At 41.8% G+C, this 21,241-nt stretch overlaps 1 protein-coding gene across 2 annotated transcripts; it reads left to right on the top strand.

Moving 5' to 3' along the window:
* Positions 1 to 657: 657 nt before the first annotated feature.
* On the top strand, positions 658 to 20,334 carry NPHS2 (NPHS2 stomatin family member, podocin). 2 transcript variants are annotated; one of them, XM_004424983.3, is made up of 8 exons: positions 658 to 1,020; positions 4,353 to 4,456; positions 9,059 to 9,131; positions 10,787 to 10,869; positions 13,897 to 14,100; positions 16,656 to 16,711; positions 18,075 to 18,153; positions 19,342 to 20,324. In XM_004424983.3, exons 1-8 carry the CDS (start codon positions 747 to 749, stop codon positions 19,618 to 19,620), a joined length of 1,152 nt encoding a protein of 383 aa, XP_004425040.1. In that variant the 5' UTR covers positions 658 to 746; the 3' UTR covers positions 19,621 to 20,324. The 2 variants fall into 2 exon arrangements, with proteins under 2 accessions (XP_004425040.1, XP_087294618.1); XM_087438492.1 differs by lacking the exons at positions 16,656 to 16,711; positions 18,075 to 18,153 and having other exon boundaries at positions 673 to 1,020; positions 19,342 to 20,334.
* The last annotated feature ends 907 nt before the right edge of the window (positions 20,335 to 21,241 follow it).

Genomic DNA, 21,241 nt, shown 5'->3' with positions numbered 1-21,241 from the left:
ACTCTAATTAGGGCCAGCCCGTGGCTTGGCGGTTAAGTGCCCGCGCTCCGCTACTGGTGGCCCAGGTTTGGATCCCCAGCGCGCACGGATGCACCGCTTCTCCGGCCATGCTGAGGCCATGTCCCACATACAGCAACTAGAAGGATGTGCAGCTATATGTACATATCTATATCTACCGGGGCTTTGGGGGAAAAAAAAAAAAAGGAGGATTGGCAATGGAAGTTAGCTCAGATCCGGTCTTCCTCAGCAAAAAGAGGAGGATTAGCAAGGATGTTAGCTCAGGGCTGATCTTCCTCACAAAAAAAAAAAAGTTACCCTAATTCGATGACCTTTTGTGTCCCCTTAGACGCTCTAGCATTACACGAGGACCACATACCCTATTTCTTACGCTGTTTACAAATCATAAAACCAAGCGCCATCACACCTTCAGCGATTTGCGGGCCTCTGTGGTATTTTAGGTAACTGCATCTTCTTTCCGGCCCAAATCTCCGCCTATAGAAACACATTTACACATCAGGAATCCGGACACGGGTTCTCACACCCACTCACTGCTGCAGGCTGCGCCGGTCTCGGGTGGTGGGTTCTGCCTACAGCGCCTACGGGAAACAGCCCCCGGGTTTCCGGCAGCAGAGCGCCCGCCCCCGCCCCGCCCCCGCCCGCGGTCATTAAGGTCCTCCCCGGGACGCCCCCACAGCCCGGCCGGCGACTCTTCAGGGACCGCGCTCCCGGGACAGGCCACACTGAGGATGGAGAGGAGGGCTCGGAGCTCCTCCAGGGAGGCCCCCGGGAGAGGCGGCGGGTCCGCGCACAAGGAGAACAAGAGGGCGAAGGCCGAGAGGGGCGGCGGAGGCCGCGGGCACCGGGATGCCGGGCGCGAGCGGCCAGGCGTAGGGCGGGCGGGGAGCCCGGAGGAACCCCCAGCGCCGGCAGCCACCGTGGTGGACGTGGATGAGGTCCGAGGCTCCGGCGAGGAGGGCACAGAGGTGGCGGTGCTGTTGGAGAGCGAGCGGCCGGAGGAAGGTACAGCGGGCAGGTCAGGAACCAGGGAGGGCGAGCGGCCTTTGCAAGTGGTACCCGAGGAATGTCAGATAAGGTGCAACGAGTCACTGCACCGAGAGCCACCGAGATCAGCCTGCTGGACCTGCTCAGAGTCCCAGGAAATAAAAGGCATGAGTTAGGACCCACCGACCCCACAGTGGTGGAGACCCAAATACATCAGAAGAAATACAAATAATATCAACTAAATACTGTACCGTTAGTTTCAGGGTCCAGCCATGGATGGGAAGTGGGAGGGAGTGAGGTCCAGGTTGGGGACTCATCAACATGAAAAAGGAACCATGCAGCTAGTTTCGGTGGCCATGGAAGAGTATATGGGCACCTAATTTCAGTAAAGACATGCGTGAGCTGGTGGGTCTGGGCCACTATGAAGCTTATTCTTCTCTACTCATCCTCACCCCTCAGTCGTACCTAAAAGCATTTTAAACTTTCTTTGGGATGATCATTCTTTCTGAAAAGTAGAGGCAGCAGAGCCAAGTAGAGAAAAGCCAGACCCCAGTTTAAATCTCAGCCAGCCAGGTGATCACAGTCAGGGCCTTAACCATCTATCAAATGGGGGTAGCAACAGCACCGACCTCAGAGGGTGATTGTGAGGATAAAATGAGATAAAACGCCCCAGACACTTTGCACAGAGCCTACAGCAAAGAACATACTTAATGAGAGCAGAAGCCTTGCATGCTCAAAGAGGAAAGTTAGACCAAAGGAGAGAATTACCAGCAAAGGGGTCTCTTTGGCTTCTGCAGGTGAAGCAACTCTTAAGAACAAATTTATCTGCTTCCGATCCTTTTTATAATGAATGGAAGAAAACAATTCCTTAAGTGTAGGATGAGGGAGGTTTAAAGGAAAGTAAATAAAGAAAATGTGTTATATTGCTTTCTGCTGGCTATGAAATTTTAACATTTCCTGTCTGCCAGCAATGCAGTATATGCTGGAGCATTGAAAGCTATGACTTGAGAAAGATTCCTGCAGCTGGGGTATAGTTTGTGGACCATGTTAATGCTGGTTTGCCTAATTGATGCCCTCTCATCAGTCAGAAACTTTTGATCATTAAAGCATTGTTGGGTTCAATGCTACAGTAATGCTGAGGTTAAAGGTCTTGTAAGGATTGTGTTTCAGACCACATAGGTGGGGTAAGCAAGGAAGGGAGCCCCCATTTATGGAGCCCCTATTATGTGCCAGGCACACACTAGGTGTTTTACTCAGTATTATCATTCCCGCATCACAGATGAGGAAAAATGCTGAGAAATTAAGTGACTTGCCCAAGACCTACAGCTAGGAAGTGGAGAAACCAGAATTCCAGAGTAAGACAGTCTGACTGAAAAGCCCATCCTTGCATGGCACTGCCACTGATTTCTGGTCATGGTCCCAGCACTGCCACCAACCAGCTGTGACCTTGGGCAAGTAGCTTCACCTTGGCGGGGTTCACTCAGTCTCTCCAGCTATAAAGTGACTAGAGCCCAAGACCCCAAGCAATGCATGAGAAGTCCCATTAAGGACGAGGCAGCCTTGCTGAGCCTTTGTCTGAGAGGTTTCTGTGGCTCCTGGAGGAAAAGAGAGCAAGAGGCAGCAAAATCCCCTCCTCCTCCGCACTTAGCTCCACACTCCCACAGCCAGGCTACTTAAGACTTGGGAGAAATGAAAAGGAGCTTCACTTTAGCAAAATGGGCATTCTTGGCTTATATGTATCTAAAGGCTCTTCCTGCTTTAACATTTAATGTTTCTAATGTTTCACTATTCACTTAACCTAAACAAATTGGATATTCAAGGAACTTATTCTAAGAGAATAATATTTTGTGAGTAAAGCTTCAAGTTAGGTTTTGGGTATAGATATTAGTTCTCTCCTCACCTCCCTAACTACTCTATGAAGGAATTTTGAGGACCTTCTTCACTTATAAAATGTAGTTTTGTCTGTATGTGCATTTATTTATTTTTAATTATCATAGTTACCTCTGGCAAATGAAATATATTTATAAACTAATTAAATATGCAATAACACTGTTATGGCCCTTAAGGAAGAATATTGTAAAAACTAACGATGTTGAAGAGCAGCACTTCCCAAAGTAGGTTGCGTGAGAAATAAATTCTATAGAACATGAATTCCTTAGAGAAAACACTACCTGGTCAAATGTCTGGGAAATACTAGGTTAAACAAAGCTAAGAATGCTTCTTCACTACAGGAATTCTCTTAGCTTCAATACACTGATGAACGTTGGGGAGCTCCAGGAGTGGGATATAGTACACAGTACAGTCATGCATCACTTAATGATGGGGAGACATTCTGAGAAATGCGTCGTCAGATGATTTCATCATTGTGCGAACATCATAGGGTGTCCTTACACAAACCTGGATGGTATGGCCTACTACACCCCTAGGCTATATGGCACTAATCTTATGGGACTGAGCCCCTTCTTTGGACTAGGATGTGGCTTCCCAGACAGTCTTTGAAAATCACCTATATGGGGGTGAAGTTAGTTCATTAGTGTCTGTAAAAAAGTGACGAGGAACTGGAGTGCAGAACATCCAGGTTGCTTGGGTGATAAACAAAATGGTATCAGGGAAAGTCAATCGCAAGAACACAAGCTTCTGGGGGCCTTGTTTACGTTGTGTCCTCAGGGCCTGGGATAGCGCCTGACACAATATAGGTGCTCAATAAATATTTGTTGAATGTAGGAAGGAAGGAGAAGTGGATAGTGAAAATGATTTGAATGTAATAGCTATGTAAATCTCAAGAATTCTAATCTCCAGGTACTAGAATACCGGTCAAAGGAATTCTATTTGTCAGTTTAAAAACCACATAGAGGACTAGAAGGTGACTAAAGGTTAGGGATGGGAAGGAAGAGGATAACTAATTGGTGGGGCTGAAAATTTTATTTCCATGCCTGAAATAACTGGAAAAGTCATCATGAAACTGATGTGCAGATCACTTGAAGAGGCCAGATATGCAAGCTGCACCAGCGCAAAACTAACATCAGCACCAGGAAGAGGAAACTGAGGTTCGAAGAGGTCATGTGCCTTGCTTTGACAGAAAATGGTGGAACGAGAACTGGAACCCAGATTCTGCCCAGATTCCGTGCCTGTTCCAATGTACCCCACTACTGCCTTTCCAGGAGCCCGCTCTACCTTCCATAGACCCAAATAGCCCTTCACACAGGCAATGCCCCAGGTCCTGTGAACTGACCACTCTGATATCCAGCTCATTCTAATATTTCCAGCAGTGTCTACAAACTGCTCTGCTAGTCAATGAATATGGTGAAGTTCCATTATAATTATTCTTTTGCTTTTTTTTTTTTTTTAAGGTACCAAGTCTTCTGGTTTAGGGGCCTGTGAGTGGCTTCTTGTCCTCATATCCCTGCTCTTCATCATCGTGACCTTCCCTTTTTCTGTCTGGTTCTGCATAAAGGTGAGATTCCATGAGGACCGAATAGGTAATTTCCTGGTACCTCTCACTGACTGCAACGTGTCCACCCTTACTTCTATAGTTTGGTACACGCTGTCTGCTCTGCATGGAATGCCCTCACTCCCACTCACCTTACTCCTTGAAGACCTTGCTCAAAAGTAACTGTGAAGCCTTCCTTGACTCTCCCAGACTGTCTTTCCCTTCCTTGTGCTCTTGTGTCGTTCTGTTGTCATATCCATTCCAGCACTTACCACATGTACAATATTTGTTGACACCTGATCTCTTCCCTTAGACTGAGAGCCCCTTCAGGACAGGGGCTATGTCTAGGTCATCTGCACTCTGTAACACAAAGATGGGCCCAGAAGAGATCATGATGTCTACTTCCGCTTCTGACACTTCTGGAAAACTTGTCAGGCAGCTTCTGTAGACCATGAATGACAATTATCTTTGGCCCACAGGTGGTTACACTTGCCTGTCCTTGAAGTAAATGAAGACCTGTGTCAGTTTGGGAAGCACATGCCAAGAAGGAATTAGAAGTGCAAGGAACTTATTGGGAGGCATTGTCTGTGACAGATTAAGGGGAGAGAGAACAAGAAGAGGCAGGGAAAGCCTTCAGACAATGATGCAGGTCTGACCTGTACTATGAGAAGGGGAAGGAAGGATTGGACAGAAAGAGCCTCAGACTGTGGTGCAGCTCCAAAAAAGTCTTGGCCAGCCTGAAAGGGAACTCCTGAGCGAAGTTTGCTTCATAGAGAAGTTTCACGATGGGCAGAAATGGCCAGGCCCTAGTACGCTTGCCATTCTTAGTTATTGGCTGAAGCTGCCAGAGAAGAGCATGTCCACGGCCTGAACACTGCAGATGCTGCTGGGGCCACTGCTAATTGCACTCCTCATGCGGGCTCTTCTTACTCTACTCCTCCTTCTTCTCCTCCTCCTTCTTCTTCTCCTTCTTCATGAAACGGTGTTGGATTTTGTCAAATGCTTTTTCTACATCTATTGAGATGATCATGTGGTATTTGCCCTTTATTCTATTGATATGGTGTATTACGTTCATTGAATTAAACCAACTATGTATTCCTAGGATAAGTCCCGCTTGGTTATGGTGCATAATCCTTTTTACATGTTGCTGGATTCAGAGTGCTGGTAATTGGTTGAGGATTTTTGCATCTATATTCATAAGGGATATTGGTCTGTAGTTTTCTTATGTTGTGATGTCTCTGTCTTGTTTTGATATCAGGATAATACTGGCCTCAGAGAATGAGTTGGGAAGATTTCCCTGCTCTTCTATCTTTTGGGAGAATTTGTAAAGAACTGATATTACTGCCTCTTTAAATGTTTGGCAGAATCCACCAGAGAAGCCCTCTGGTCCTGGACTTTTATTGTGGGAAACTTTAATACTACTGATTCAATCTTTTACTTCTAGATCTTTTCAGTTTTTCCTTTTCTTCTTGCATCAGTTTTGGTAGTTTGTGTTTCTATAGGAATTTTTCCATTTCATCCAAGTTATCTAATGTGTTAGCATATGGTTTATAGTATTTTCTCTTATAATGTTTTTTATTTCTGTAAAGACAATAGTGATGTCCCTGTCATTCCTCTTTGATTCCTGATTTGGCAATTTGATTCTTCTTTTTTTGATCAAACTAGCAAAATATTTGTCAATTTTGTTAATCTTTTCAAAGAACCAACTTTTGGTTCCTTGATATTCTCTATTATTTTTCTATTTTCTATTGCATCTATTTCCACTCTAATCTTTATTATTTTCTTCTTTCTGCTTGCTTTAGGTTTAGTTTGTACTTCAATTTCCAGTGTCTTAAGGTAGAAGATTAGGGTATTATTTTGAGATATTTCTTCTTTTTTTATTATAGGCATTTACAGCTATAAATTTTCCTCTAAACACTGCTTTAGTTGCATCCCATATGTTTTGGTATCTTTGGTTTTTGTTTTCATTCATCTCAAAGTATTTTCTATTTTTTTTGTGTGATTTCTTCTTTGACCCATTGGTTATTTTAGAGTGTGTTGTTTAATTTCCATATATTTGTGAGTTTCCCAAATTTCCTTTGTTTCCTTGATTTCTAATTTCATTCCATTGTAATCAGAGAATATACTTTGTGTGATTTCAATCCTTTTAAATTCATTGAGGTTTGTTTTATGGCCTAGCATATGGTCTATCCTAGAGATGTTTCATGTGTGCTTGAGAAGAATGTGTATTCCACTGTTGTTGGGTGGAGTTATGTGTAGATGTCTGTTAGGTCTAGTTTGTTTATAGTCTTCTTCAAGTCTTCTGTTTCCTTGTTGATCTTCTGCCTAGTTGTTCTATCAATGACTGAAAATGGGATATTAAAGTCTCCAACTATTATTGTTGAATTGTCTATTTCTACATTCTTTTTCTTTGATTTTTGCTTCATGTATTTTGGAGGTAAATTTTTAGGTGCATATATGTTTATCATTCTTATACTTTCCTAATGCACTGACCCTTTTATCATTATACAATGTCCTTCTTTATCACTAGTAACATTTTTGTGTGTTTGTTTTAAATTCCATTTTGTCTGATATCAGTATAGCCACTCCTGCTCTCTTTTGGTTACTCTTTGTGTGGTATATATTTTCCCATCCTTTTACTTTCAGCGTATTTGTATCTTTGAATCTGAAGTGTGTCTTCTATAGACAGCATATAGTTGACATCAGGTTCTTCTTGAAGGGTGATCTGAGCACCTGCATGGCTGCCATAAGATGCAACACTGACTCGGCCACAGTTTGTGCAGAAGGCTCTCAGGCCTGATCACTTAAGAGTAAGCCCTGAGAAGCCAATTAGGTAGAGGACACTAAAGTTGAACTAGATGGTTACATTTGAGCAAGGTCTTGAAGGAGTAAGACTCCTCTTCATCTCTGGGAAGAATTGTTTCTTCCAATAAAAGCAGAAAAGAAACAAGAAATGCTAGGGAATCAAGAAACTGGGAATGGCTGGGGCATGTTCCAGGAACCAAACCCAGTCATTCTTTCTCATTGATTTTTTTCAACTAGCAAGGCAGTGTTCAGGCACAGGAGTCCTAAACCTCATAAGGATGAACAAGACATGATTCTTGACCTCTAGGGACTTACAGTGGGGTAGTGGAGCCTGTTACTTTAAGAAGCAACTTCAGAGCCAGCCCTGATGACCTAGTGGTTAAAGTTCAGCATGCTCCCGGCCCGGGTTTGGTTCCTAGGCGTGGAACCACACCGCTCATCTGTCAGTAGCCATGCAGTGGCAGTAGCTCACATAGAAGAACTAGAAGGACTTAGAACTATAATATATAACTATGTACAGGGGCTTTGGGGAGGAAAAAAAAAGGCACACTTCAAAATATGTTACTTTTGGTCTCTTCATTACATTTTCATACTTGACTAATTATATTCAATGGAGCTCTCTAAAGTGGAGGGAGGATGAAGAAGGAAAACAGACTTGTCTACAGTCACAAATAATTTCTTCATTCATTCAACAAATATTTATTGAACACTTACTATGCATCAGGCATATTTGTTTATTTATTTATTTTTAAATTTTTTATTTCTTTGTTGAGGAAGATCAGCCCTGAGCTAACATCTGTTGCCAGTCTTCCTCTTTTTGCTGAGGAAGATTAGGCCTAAACTAACATCTGTGCCCATCTTCCTCTGTTTTGTATATGTGATACCGCCTCAGCATGGCTTGATGAGCAATGTGTCGGTCCAATGAGCAGTGTGTAGGTCTGCACCCAGGATCCAAAGCTGCAAACCCCAGGCCACCGAAGCAGAGCACACGAACTTAACCACTACACCACCAGGCTGGCCCCTTGTATCAGGCATTTTTTAGGCACTGAGAAAAAATGAGTAATTCCATATCGTTAGGGAGTTCACAGTCTGGTGGGCATAAATATAAATAAACAGACCAACTATGATAATGATAAGCAAGCAGTAGAACCCAGATTCTGATACCAGGCCAGAAAGTGAAGTTTATTTTTAAAGTAGTGTGTAGTAACTTTCCCATCTCTCTTCTAATATACAGACATTTCTATACAGAGAATCTCCTTTTTTGTCACTTAAAAATAGCTCTACACATTTTCAGGGAACACTCTATTTTTCTAAATACATCACCAATAAGAATTGACAAATTAAAATCCAATTGAATCATTTTGAAGCAACCTCAGAAGAAATCTAGTTTGAAGCAAAATGTAAGAAGTGATATTAAAATATACTCCCTCTTTCTGTTAAATAGTAATGATCAATACATATAAAAGTTAATAATGCAGAAATCACAGTAAAATACAACATTAAACATGCCATGATAAACATGCTGTAATTTCTTTGATTTAGGGAACATTGTGGAAGCATTATTTTTTAGATAATCATGATTCTTTAATCAAAATTCTGTCCATGGGCTCAAAAATTAACACGGCCAATATACTTTTTCATTGGTTTCTGAAATTCTATACTTATTTAATGTAGATTTTGGAAACATAAGTATTAACAAATTTTTTCTTGCTTCTCAAAACAAAAGATTTCTGATACCTAGGATCACTCTTATACCAAGGCCTTTTGAAGACTTTCTTTTTCTTTCTTGGAGTGATTCAAAAGTATTAAATTTCTTTTTAGGTTGTACAGGAGTATGAGAGAGTAATTATATTCCGACTGGGACATCTGCTTCCTGGAAGAGCCAAAGGCCCTGGTAAGAAATACCTTTTTCACCCCTATAGACTCGCCAATTTCTTCAATCCATGCATATTTGTAACATGGACCTCAGATTACATGAAGCAACTTGATTCATGATATCTTCATTTTCCAATCTGTTACTCGTAACACAGGTTATTAAGAAATTCTTCAGAGAGCATTACTACCAGGTCAACAGGGACCAAGAGAGAGGATGGGTGCAGAGGGCCAAATGCCAGGGCCAGGCGGGCTGGAGTAGCAAGTAGGCTTAGGACCCAGGGCCAGCCACTGGTTTGAGTAGAAAGTGTGTATGCTCAGTTAATTCTCAGAGCAAATTCTCTGCTAGAATTTGTGAATTCTCAGAGCAAAGCTGAGCTAGTTCACAGTCCAGGTGGTCAGACCAAACCATGGGAAATAGGCAAAGTTCAGCATCCAAGTAACAAATTGGCCTTCAGTTGGTGGAATTTAAGAAACATAGACTGAGCACTACTTGTGTTTCAGATACTATACTGTATAACTACAGGAGATCTGAAGATGGATGAATGAGACATGGTTTCTGATCTCTAGGACCTTAAAGTCTAGTGGAGTTGATGTCCAGAGGTCCAATCTGATTATGGGGCACAGATAGAAGTATGGTTTGTCGGAAAAGTCTAGTAGTTGGGGTTTGGACATCCAAGCTAGCCAGGAAGGCATGAGAAGGAGCAGAGTGTCACTGTGCATCTATTGGAAAGGGTCCAAGTTCCAAGCTAGGTTTACAGAAAATGGTAGAGAATAGAGATCAAACTAGAAGATACAAATCAGAGTTTGAAGATTCAGAACCAACAGATGGGTCCACACAAAAGTAGAACCAGACCCTGTGTTCAGGACAGGACTGTCTGTTCTGATTCTAGTTTTCGGCATACTTCTTGATTGGAGCTAGAAAGGGCTAGTAATTGGGCTGATCTTTAGAGAGATCCTGGGCTCTGTGAGTTGCTGCTGGTTCCAACAAAGCTTTGGCTCTTGCAGGAGCCCGCAGTGTCTAAAGGGCTCTCAGAAAATCTCAAATCAATCTAAAAATATTTATTTGACATTGACCCTGTACATTACATTGGGTGGATGAGAAACAACTAGCCAACTAGAAGGCTGGTATCATGATATTGCTATTCTGATTACCTCTTGGGCTCACATTTTAAGAAATACCACATGGAGGTTGCTGGCTCTAAAGTTTATCACCTTGGTACATACGAGAATTCAAAAATAATTTTACAGAGCACCTAAAAGGCACTAAGTCAGGCACTAGAGCTAACAATAGTGCATAGGATACTCTTGTTAGGGAGTTCAAATCTAGTGAAGGAGACAGTCATGTAACACAAGATCTGGAGGGGTCAGCACCATGACCAAGGTGACCATATGGCCCATTTTACTGGGGATAATCAATGTTTATGCCTATTGTCCTGGAGTAAGTTGTAATAGTATTCTCCTTTTACTTTCAAAAGTGTGCCAGATTGAACAACAAATTATATGGTAAACTTAGCAACAGAAAACACACTATAGGGGTGGAGGTAGTGCCCAATAGTCTGTGTAGTTGGAGGCTAAGAAAAGCAAGGCAGTGTGCAACCTGACCCCAAAAAGGTGAACCTCAAACAGTCTGCATGCTAGCCATTCACCTGTCACTTCTCCCTCCCCATCCTGTAGGTCTTTTCTTCTTTTTGCCCTGCCTGGACACCTACCACAAGGTTGACCTTCGTCTCCAAACCTTGGAGATACCTTTTCATGAGGTAAGCCAAATGATGGATTTTGCTTCCTGTCTACATTTGGCTGAGCTACCAATTCTCATCCAGGACAAAATGACTATTTAAGCTCAAAAGTAGAAAAGGAAAGTAGAGGTATGAACTACATCAAACTTAAAAACTCCTGTGCCTCAAAGGACATAGTCAACAGAAGGAACAGGCAACCTATGGAATGGAAGAAAATATTTTCAAATAATATATCTCATAAGAGGTTAATATCCGGAATATATAAAGAAATCTTATAACTCAAGAACAAGAAAGCAAACAACCCAATTAAAAGTGGGCAAAGGACTTTGTGATGGTTAATTTTATGTGTCAACTTGGGTAAGCTATGGTACCCAGACATTTGGTCAAATTATCTGGATGTTGCTGTGAAGGTATTTTTTAGATAAGATTAATATTTAAATCTACTGATTTATAGCAGATTACCCTCCATAATGTGGGTGGGCCTCATCCAATATGTTGAAGGCCTTAAGAAAAATACTAACCTCCCATTGAGGAGGAGGGAATTCTGCCAGCAGACTGCTCTTAGACTCTAGCTGCAGTCTCAGCTCTTCCTTGGGTTTTCAGCCTGTTGGCCTCTCCTGAAGATTTTGGATTTGTCAGGCTCTACAATGTAAGCCAATTTCTTTAAATCTCTTTCTCTCTCTCTCTCCCTCTCCCCCACTCTTCACACACACACACACACCCCCTAATGATTCTGTTTTTCTGGAGAGCCCTGACTAATACAGACTTGAATAGACATTTCTGCAAAGAAGATATACAAATAGCCAACGGACACATAAAGAGATGTTCAACACCACTAATCACTAGAGAAATGCAAATCAAAACCACCATCAGATATCACCTCACACCTATTAGGATGGCTACTATAAAGAAAAAAACACAAACCAAAAAATAACAAGTGTTGGCGAAAATGTAGAGAAATTGGAACCCTTGTACACCATTGGTGGGAATGTAAAATGGTGCAGCTGCTGTAGAAAAACAGTACAGTTGTTCCTCAAAAAATTAAAAATAGGGGCCAGCCTGGTGGTGTAGTGAAGTTTGCATGCTCTGCTTCAGTGGCCCAAGGTTTGCAGGTTTGGATCCCGGGCGCAGACCTATGCACTGCTTATCAAGCCATGCTGATATGTGTCCCACGTATAAAGTAGAGGAATGTGGGCACGGATGTCAGCCCAGGGCTAATCTTCCTCACACACACAAAAAATTAAAAATAGAATTACCATTTGATCCAGCAATTCCACTTCTGCATTTATACCCTAAAGAATGGAAAGCAAGGTTTTGAAGAGATATTTGTACACCTATGTTCATAGCAGCATTATTCACAATAGCCAAGAGGTGAAAGCAACCCAAGTGTTCATCAGTAGCTGAATGGATAAAGAAAATGTGGTATATACCTACAATAGAATATTATTCAGCCTTAAAAAGGAAGGAAATTCTGACATATGCTACATCATGGATAAACCTTGAGAACATTATGCTAAGTGAAATAAGCCAGTCACAAAAAGACAAATGCTGTATGATTCCACTTATATGAGGTACCTACAGTAGTCAAATTCATAGAGACAAAAAGTAGAATGGTGGTTGCAGGAGTTGGAGGGAGGAATAAAGGAGTTGTTGTTTAATGGGTTTCAGTTTTGCAAGATGAAAATAGCTCTGGAGACTAGTTGCACTATAATTTGAATGTACTTAACACTACTGAATTGTACGTTAAAAATGGTTAAGATGAGGAGCTGACCCAGTGGCACAAGCGGTTAGGTGCGCATGCTCCGCTGTGGCAGCCCGGGGTTCACAGGTTCGGATCCCAGGTGCACACCGACACACCGCTTGTCAGGCCATGCTGTGGTGGCATCCCATATAAAGTAGAGGAAGATGGGCACAGATGTTAGCCCAGGGCCAATCTTCCTCAGCAAAAAAAAAAAAGAGAGAGAGAGAGAGGAGGATTGGCATCGGATGTTAGCTCAGGGCTGATCTGCTTCACACATACAAAAAAAAAAGGTTAAGATGACAAATTTGATTACCACAATTAACAGTTAAAAGAAAAGTAAAGACAACATCTAGATTATTAGTAATTCAGATTTATAAGCCTTTCCTATGTTGTCTTCCACTTTCAGTTTGAAATTCTTTCTCACTCTTCCTGTGGGTAAATAGAAATGTAAATAGAAATTATATATTTTTAAAAAGTCTTATTTTAGATAATAAATGTAAAAAAGGAAGAAATAAAATTTGCCCCTAATCCTATTACCTATAGATAGGTGTCGATATATTGCAGTATATCCTTTCAGGCTTTTCTATGTGTGTGGTTATATTTACGGACAGGTATATATATCATACCCTACATACTTTTTTGTAACGCCTTTTTTCACTCAACAATCTGTTGTGATCATCTCTTCATGTATTAGCTATGTTCCTACCCCCTTATTTTAAGTGGACACATAGCATTTCATTATATGGATGTATTACAAGTTATAATTCCCTATGGTTGATATTATTTCCAATTTCTTATTGCAACACTGTGAATAACATCCTTGCAGCTAAATCCTTAAAATATGTCCTTGTGATAAGTGTCTAAAAATGGAAATGTCGAGAACAGGCATCTTTTAGGGCTTTTGGTGTGTGTCACCAATCTGCCCTCTAGTGTACACCCAGCAAGCAAAACGGGAGAGTGCTTGTTTCCCAGAATGTGCTTCTCTCTGAGCACATTTTTCTGGCGTCAGTTTAAAAAGACCTGATAGACAATTAACTGAATGCTTTCATATAAGAAAATTATTCCTGATTTTTTTACAAAAGGATTTGCAACAGGATTAAATTGCGAGTTCTTTAGTGTATTTAATAAAAACTCTATAATCTTCAAAACCATGTCAATTTTGAATCAAGGGTGAGCCAACTACTCTTTTTTCTTGCTATAATCCTACTCTGGGAAAATTCCCTTTGAACACATTTAGCTCCTCTGTGCCCACATGGGAAAGGAGTCCAAGAAACAGGTCTGTCATCCAAACTTTCTTTTCTGCCTAGGTTGTGACCAAAGACATGTTTATAATGGAGATAGATGCCGTCTGCTACTACCGAATGGAAAATGCCTCTCTTCTCCTAAGGAGTCTTGCTCACGTGTCCAAAGCTGTCCAATTCCTTGTGCAAACCACCATGAAGCGTCTCCTGGCACATCGATCCCTCACTGAAATTCTTCTGGAGAGGAAAAGCATTGCCCAAGATGTAAAGGTACTTAGATAAACTTAATGTCGAATATGTTGAAATATCTCTATCTTTTTTTCATTTCCTCATTGGCCGTTATTGAATCTTCCACGTGCCAGGCATTCACTGCTAAAGGGGCCATCCCTTAAGGAGCTGATAGCTAAGTAAGAGGTTGCCAAATCGACCCTGAGCCAATCATAGTCACCAATCTGGTGCTGATTACTCAGTCATTGGCACAGTTTTTGCTCTCAACCCTACCCAGTGGCTTTAGACTCATTGTAAAGTGCTCACATAGCACAAAGTGGTGAGATTGGGAGCTGGCAGGGGTGGTGGGGCTGGACAGGAGGGGCTGGTGGTTTACAAAGATGATAGGGAATGGTTCCTGGGAGCTTACAGTCTAGTTGGGAAATAAGCAAGTTAAATAATGATAAGTTCAAATAAGACTTTCAGATCAAAAGAGTTAGTAAGATGTCATAGACCCTGACATGATTAATTACCCAACCAATCATCTAGATTTAATTGATTTGGATGACAGGAGGAGGAGAATAGCAAGAACTGCCTCACAAGCAGCCTCCTCTAGCCCGCAGGCAGCAAGCTTAGCAACCTCTCCCACGGCCAGGCCAGCGTAGGCATCTTTGATTCTCACCAAGATGAGTTGGCAAAGGTATTCAGAAGAGAGGTGAGAACTAAGCAGGATTCCAGGCAGCCGGCCAGTCAAGTGGCAATTACCACTAGTGATGGAGCCTGGCATTGAGGCCATGGAGCACTCAGGCCCAGAATTGAGTTAGGAGGTTACAAAATCAAGTCTAGCTGAAAGGAGAACCTCCACTAGAAGGATCTAAGAATCAAAGGCATTGATAATGATTGTGCTTGATGGGGCCTGAGCAGTCACTAATCTGAGAAAACAAAGTTCCCAAATATTTGTGACTTGTCCAACTTGTTGCTGATAAAACTGTGATTAGCATCCTGATGGAAAAGGGAAGAACTCAGGAGACAAGAGAAGCCAAAAAGAAGAAAATGTTAGAACAAGAAGCACACACAGGAGTTGCTGCTCTGGAATTTAAAAACCACTCAAGTGTGCTCCCCGTCCGTCCCCCTTCAGTCTCTCATCCTGTTCATCCCTCCCCTCTAAAGGATAAACAATAGGGTCCAGACTCTTGACATCCAAGCTTGCCTTTGTTACATTGAATTATAATCTATCTATTTATACATTTGTCTTCCCCAATTATGAACTCCACATTGGCAGGGGTCATATTTTATTCATCTCTTTGTCCTTAGCACCTGGCACATGGCTTGTTGAACAGCTGCCAGATGTTTTTTGGATGAGTGAATAAATGACCCAACTGTGGTAGCCTCACCTCTCATTGTCCTTCCCCCACTGTATCTAATACTCCAGCCTACTTGGTGTTTCTCCAGCGTTCAGCACTTTTATGCTTCCAAATAGCCTCTTAGGCTATTTCCTCTGCATGGAATACTTCCCATTTCCCCACAAGCAAAATCGTGTTTGTTCTTTAAGATGCCACCTCCTCTGTGGCATCTTTTTCAAAATTCCTTTCTCTCACCAACCCCCAAATTAGTCTTCTCAGGGTTCTCAATGCACTAAGCTAACTATTTATCTAGCCACTAGGAAATCATCAGAGATAAGTTAAAAAGGAAAAATGTATGAGTCCACATGCTGAGCTCCAAGTCTTGCCCCTCTTTTCCAGAACCCACAGTTCATTTTCTTCCCCCTCCTGGGACTGGGAAGTCGGGGAAATGGATGCCACCAACAGGAAGGAAGAGGAATCACCTGTGAATGAAAGCCATCTGGGAGAGAGACTAGAAACTCTGGTTCTCTCATAAATGCATTTTAAAACAGATTCAACAAATACACCATCTGCATTATTTTCTATTGCTCCTGTAGCAAATTACCACAAATTCGGTGGCTAAAACAACACCAATTTAATCTCTTACAGTTTTGAAGGCCAGAAGTCCAAAATCAGTTTCACTGGGCCAAAGTCAAGGTGTCAGCAGGGCTGGTTCCTTCTGAAGGTTTTGAGAGAAGAATCTGTTTCCTGGCCTTCTTCAGCTTCTAGCAATGGCCTGCATTCTTTAGCTTGTGACCCCTTCCTCCATCTTCAAAGCACATCACTCCAATCTCTGCTTCCATCATCACACCACCCTCTCTTCTTCTGTGGTCAGATCTCCCTCCACTTCTCTCTTATAAACACACTTGTGATTGCATTCAGGGCCCACTGGAAAGATCTAGGATAATCTCCTCATTTTAAAATCCTTTAACTTAATCACATCTGCAAAGTCCCTTTTGGGTAACATTCACAGGTTCTAGGGATTAGACATGGATGTCTATGGGAGTTGTTATTCAGCCTACCACATCATCTTTAATTCCACAAATATTTATCGAGTGGCACTGTGCAAATTAAAACAACTTTTTGCAAGGCACCGTGATGTTAAAACAAAACGGGGAAGTAATGTCCTTTCAAAAGCAATGTGCTTTCTCCGTACAGAACAATGGCCATCAGTGCACGGGAGGCTCTGCTCCCACCTGGCTGTTCTCACTGACTTCTTAACTCTTCCCTCCACAGGTCGCCCTGGATTCAGTGACCTGTATTTGGGGAATCAAAGTGGAGAGAACAGAAATGTGGGTAGGAAATTAACCAAGAAGAACAATATGATAAAGGGAAATATTTTGGTTTCATTTAAAATTTTTGTTTGAAAAATTATTTTCATTAAATGAGCACCATACCCATATTAGCATAAATTTGGAAAAAAGAGAAAAAAATTACCTATGACCTCATGGCCATGACGCAACCATCGTAACATTTGGGCAAATTACTTTCACATTTTCTCTCTGCATTTAAAAATATATTTTTTTTAAGATAAAAGTCACATAACATAAAACTCACCATTTTAACCATTTTAAAGTACAACTCAGTAGTTTTTAGTATATTCACAGGGTGGTGCAACCATCACGACCATCTAATTCCAGAACATTTTCATCACCCCAAAAAGAAAGCCTGCACCCATTAAGCAGGCACTCCTCATTGCCCCCTCACCCGCCAGCCCCTGACACCCACTAATCTACTCTCTGTCTCTCTGGATTTGGCTATTCTGGACATTTCATATAAATACAATCATATAATATGTGGCCTTGGGTGTCTGGCTTCTTTCACTTAACATAATGTTTTCAAGGTTCATCCATGGTGTAGCATGAATCAGTACTTCATTCCTTTTTATGGCTGAATAATATTCCATTGTGTGGCTACACCACATTTTGTTTATCTGCTCATCAGTGATGGACGTTTGGTTTGTTTCCATTTGGGGGCTATTATGAATAATGCTGCAATGAACATTCATGTGCAAGTTTTTGTGTGAACGTATTTTCAGTTCTCTTGATTATATACCTAGGAGTGGAATTACTGGATCATATGGTAACTCTGTATTTAACTTTGTGAAGAACTGCCAAATTGTTTTCTATGTATTTTTCATAGATAAAATCAGGATAAAAGTACAATTTTGTATCTTTTATGCAATATATTAAGTATTGTTCTTATTTGGTCAGTTCTATCCTTTTCAAAATCAATTCTCTTTTATAAATTTAGATTACTTCCCTTATTCTTATTATTAATAGTATGGCTCTTCAAGGCTGTTTTTCATTATTCAACTGTAATAACTGGGATTTAGAAACTTTAAGTGGGAAAAAATCAACATAATACATAATACATGATACATAACACACAAAATTTGTTTTACTTGTAAATAGAAAACCACAGCTCTGCTGTAGCATCAGTGATAGTAAAAATCTGCCTTTGAGGCCCTGACCCTTGAGACGCCCCCCTCTGCCCACCGTCTACCCAGAGGTCTAGGGACGGCACACTCTGTTGAATCAGAGTTTCCCACGCATCAGGAGAAAACAGTAGAGAAGGTGGCAGGTCTGCATGAAACCTCTGGCTGCCAAAAGCGGTGCTGCGTATCCACCTGCCCACGTGTTCTTTCTTTTTCAGTAAGGATGTGCGGCTGCCAGCCGGGCTTCAGCACTCGCTGGCTGTGGAAGCCGAAGCGCAGAGACAGGCCAAAGTGCGGGTGAGCCAGCACTGAGCAGGCCGTCCTCCCCCCGCGGCTGCTCTTCGAGGAGCACTGGAGCATCCAAAAGGCCTGCTTACAGAGAGCATTTGCCCTTTGCCTTCCCACCGCCCACTCCTCCGGGCACTGGGAAGAATCTGGCTTGTGCCTCTCCCCACAACTCGATTAAAATTGCTCTCTTAAAGGGTGTTAAGAGCCTCCTAACTGACTAATGCAACATCTCTTTTCCTCTTACACCCCCTCTCTGAGACTATTGATAACAGTGACCACCTCCTCCTTGAGTCTTTCACTCACTGTCTCTCCAAAAATGCATCTCCTCGCACTTCATCCCTCCTCTATCGTGCTGGCATCTTTCCCTGGATAATATCAGTCACCTGTCACCTTTAGGTAAATGACACCTAGACCTGAATCCCTAGCCCTGCACAAGCTCTGAAGGGACAACCATGATCAGGGCCCAATTCCCTCAATGCCAGAGCCAAGAGAAGGCTGTGCTACTCATAGCCTCTACTCAGGCATGCCAGTGAGAAGCGAAGATGTGGCTGCCAGCAGCTCCTAAGGATTGAGATGTGGGTGAGATGGGGTATTGGGAAGAAGAAAATGAAGACTGAAGAGGAGGCAAATTTCTTTTAAAGAGCAGAAAGTAGGTGAAGAAAAAACCCCAAAACATAAGACAGTTGATAACTTTGGAGCATTGGGGAGGAGGAAGCAAGGAAGGTGGTCCTCTGGGCAGAGTTGCTTCTAGATCTCTGAGTCTAGTCCTCTTTGCCCACTTTCAAGTGGCATTTGGGTGGTGAGCTTGGCGCTCTGACTTCTGAAATGCTAACCCGATTTGGGAGGCATTCTTTCAGGATTCCGTGTCTTCACCTGGAATGCCGGCCAACCTTTTCTCTATATGGCAAAATCCTACTAATCTTTCAAGGCCCACTAGACATAATTAATAACTCCCCTAACACTTCATCTATACCTGCCATGGCCCTTAACAAATTCTGCCCTAAATTACAATTAACAGTATAATTCGCCTCCCTAGATCAAGATCTTGAGAAAGAAGACAGCCTGTTCTGTGCTTAACAGCGCCTGTCACATAGTAGATGCTCAGTACTTGTTGGTTGAGTCTCACTGAATAGTGATTAAACCTTCATGGAGCAAAGAAGAAAAATTCCTTTGCTTTTCTTGACATCTGTTCTCTAGATGATTGCTGCAGAAGGGGAGAAGGCTGCCTCGGAATCCCTGAGGATGGCAGCTGAGATTCTATCAGGCACTCCAGCCGCTGTTCAGCTTCGATACCTCCACACCCTTCAATCCTTGTCCACAGAGAAACCTTCCACGGTGGTTTTACCTTTGCCATTTGACTTGCTAAATTTCCTGTCTTCTCCCAGCAACAGAACCCAAGGAAGCATCCCTTTCCCAAATCCTTCCAAACCTGTTGAGCCACTGAATCCTAAAAAGAAAGACTCTCCCATGTTATAGGAGGAGCCAGGGATAATGTGACTGTAAAGGGGCCTGCCACCTAACAGCCACATCCCTGAGTGAGGCCCTCCGACCTCCCTTCCTGCCCTCTCTTTGGTTGCCATATGGAATGCCCTTGGAATGCACGCAGTCACAATGCGGCAACATACGTGAGAAGACTGAAGATGACGTAATGACAGAGAGGCCATGTAACAAGTTTAGGTGGATCATCTAATCAGAGTAATTGCAGGAAAGAGCTTTAGCTAACATTCTACTTCGGAAAGAATTTTGAGTCTATATGTGGCTAAATTTTGACTTCTGAAAACATAGTTCAAATGTCCTTTTGCTGTATGTCCTCTGGCCCCTTTGGCAAGGTTTTTTGCTGCTCCCATGGCCCTTTCTATATGCCCCATCATTGTGCTTATCACACTCTGTTGAAATCCTGGACTTAAGATGCAGGCTTCTCTCCAACAGTGCTATGAACTCCTCAAAGGCACGTCTTAGTCATTCTCCCCCAACCACACTCAACCTTGTACACTCCACCCCACATTCCTCGCACCTAACCCTGATAGTTGCACCACAGTGACACTTAAATGTTCCTGAGTGAATGAAAGAAAAAGAGATGTACTTGGGCTGGATATAAAATTTACACTTAATTAAAGAATTTAAAAGGAATTCTTTTTGTGGAGACTCCTTTCCTAAATAGAGAAAGAAAAGGACAAAAACATTTATCTGACACGTGTTGCTTAAAATCTGAGGAAGCATCGCTATAAGTATGGAGCTGATGTATTTTCAGTATAGAATTTACCAGCTTGCTTATTTTTCAAACAGTAATAACATGTGATCTATACATGCCCTGAAGTATTCTTTTCTTGTACAGATATTCCCTAATATGAATACATTCCTATAATATCATTTCAGTCTTATTTTCCATTAACTTGCATTATACAATTAGAAATACATATCTACAGGAAAAAATTAGCCAAGTAAATAAGAAAGCATACTAAGGTATATAGCAGATCCTCTATAAACTTAAAAAAATCAATAACATATAAAACATTACTAACATTACAAAAATATGACTAAAATAATCATGTTACTTACATGCTACTTACAACGGGAATTTCCATGTTGCTGGTACAGAGAGAAATGATGGTAACTATCGCCACTGCCTCACTATTGGGTGATTTTCTGTCCTTCAAACCCCCTCTTTACTCTTCATGTTATCTGATGTTATTATTTTATATTGGAGATGTCTTCCTGCTAGCCCTAGTGGGAACTTGAAACATTTTGCATAAAAACACCCGTAAAGGGTTTTTGTTTACGGATGTTAGCCCATAAAACCCTGCTGAACATTATTTCAGAGAGAAAATGTACTCTGAAATCCTTACAATGGATATAGAAACTTTGTAGCATTCTGTCTGTTAGAGACAGGCTGTTTTCTCACTATGTTTACGTGACAGAAATAAGGCCCAAGATCAAGGGTGCTTTGCCTAACCTGTTATCTCTCAATCACTTCATTCCTTCCCTCTCTGCCAACCTTCCTGACCTCTATAAAAAAAAAAAAAAAAAAAGAACAAAAACATCCTAGCAGTATATTATAATATAGCAGTATATAATAATGCCAACCTGAGGGTCATCT

The sequence above is a fragment of the Ceratotherium simum genome, chromosome 2 (genome assembly GCF_057802395.1).
Source record: "Ceratotherium simum simum isolate JZ-2026a chromosome 2, ASM5780239v1, whole genome shotgun sequence".
Classification (NCBI taxonomy): Eukaryota; Metazoa; Chordata; class Mammalia; order Perissodactyla; family Rhinocerotidae; genus Ceratotherium; species Ceratotherium simum.
Note: the sequence above shows the minus strand (reverse complement) of the source record. Positions and strands in the feature narration are given on the sequence as shown.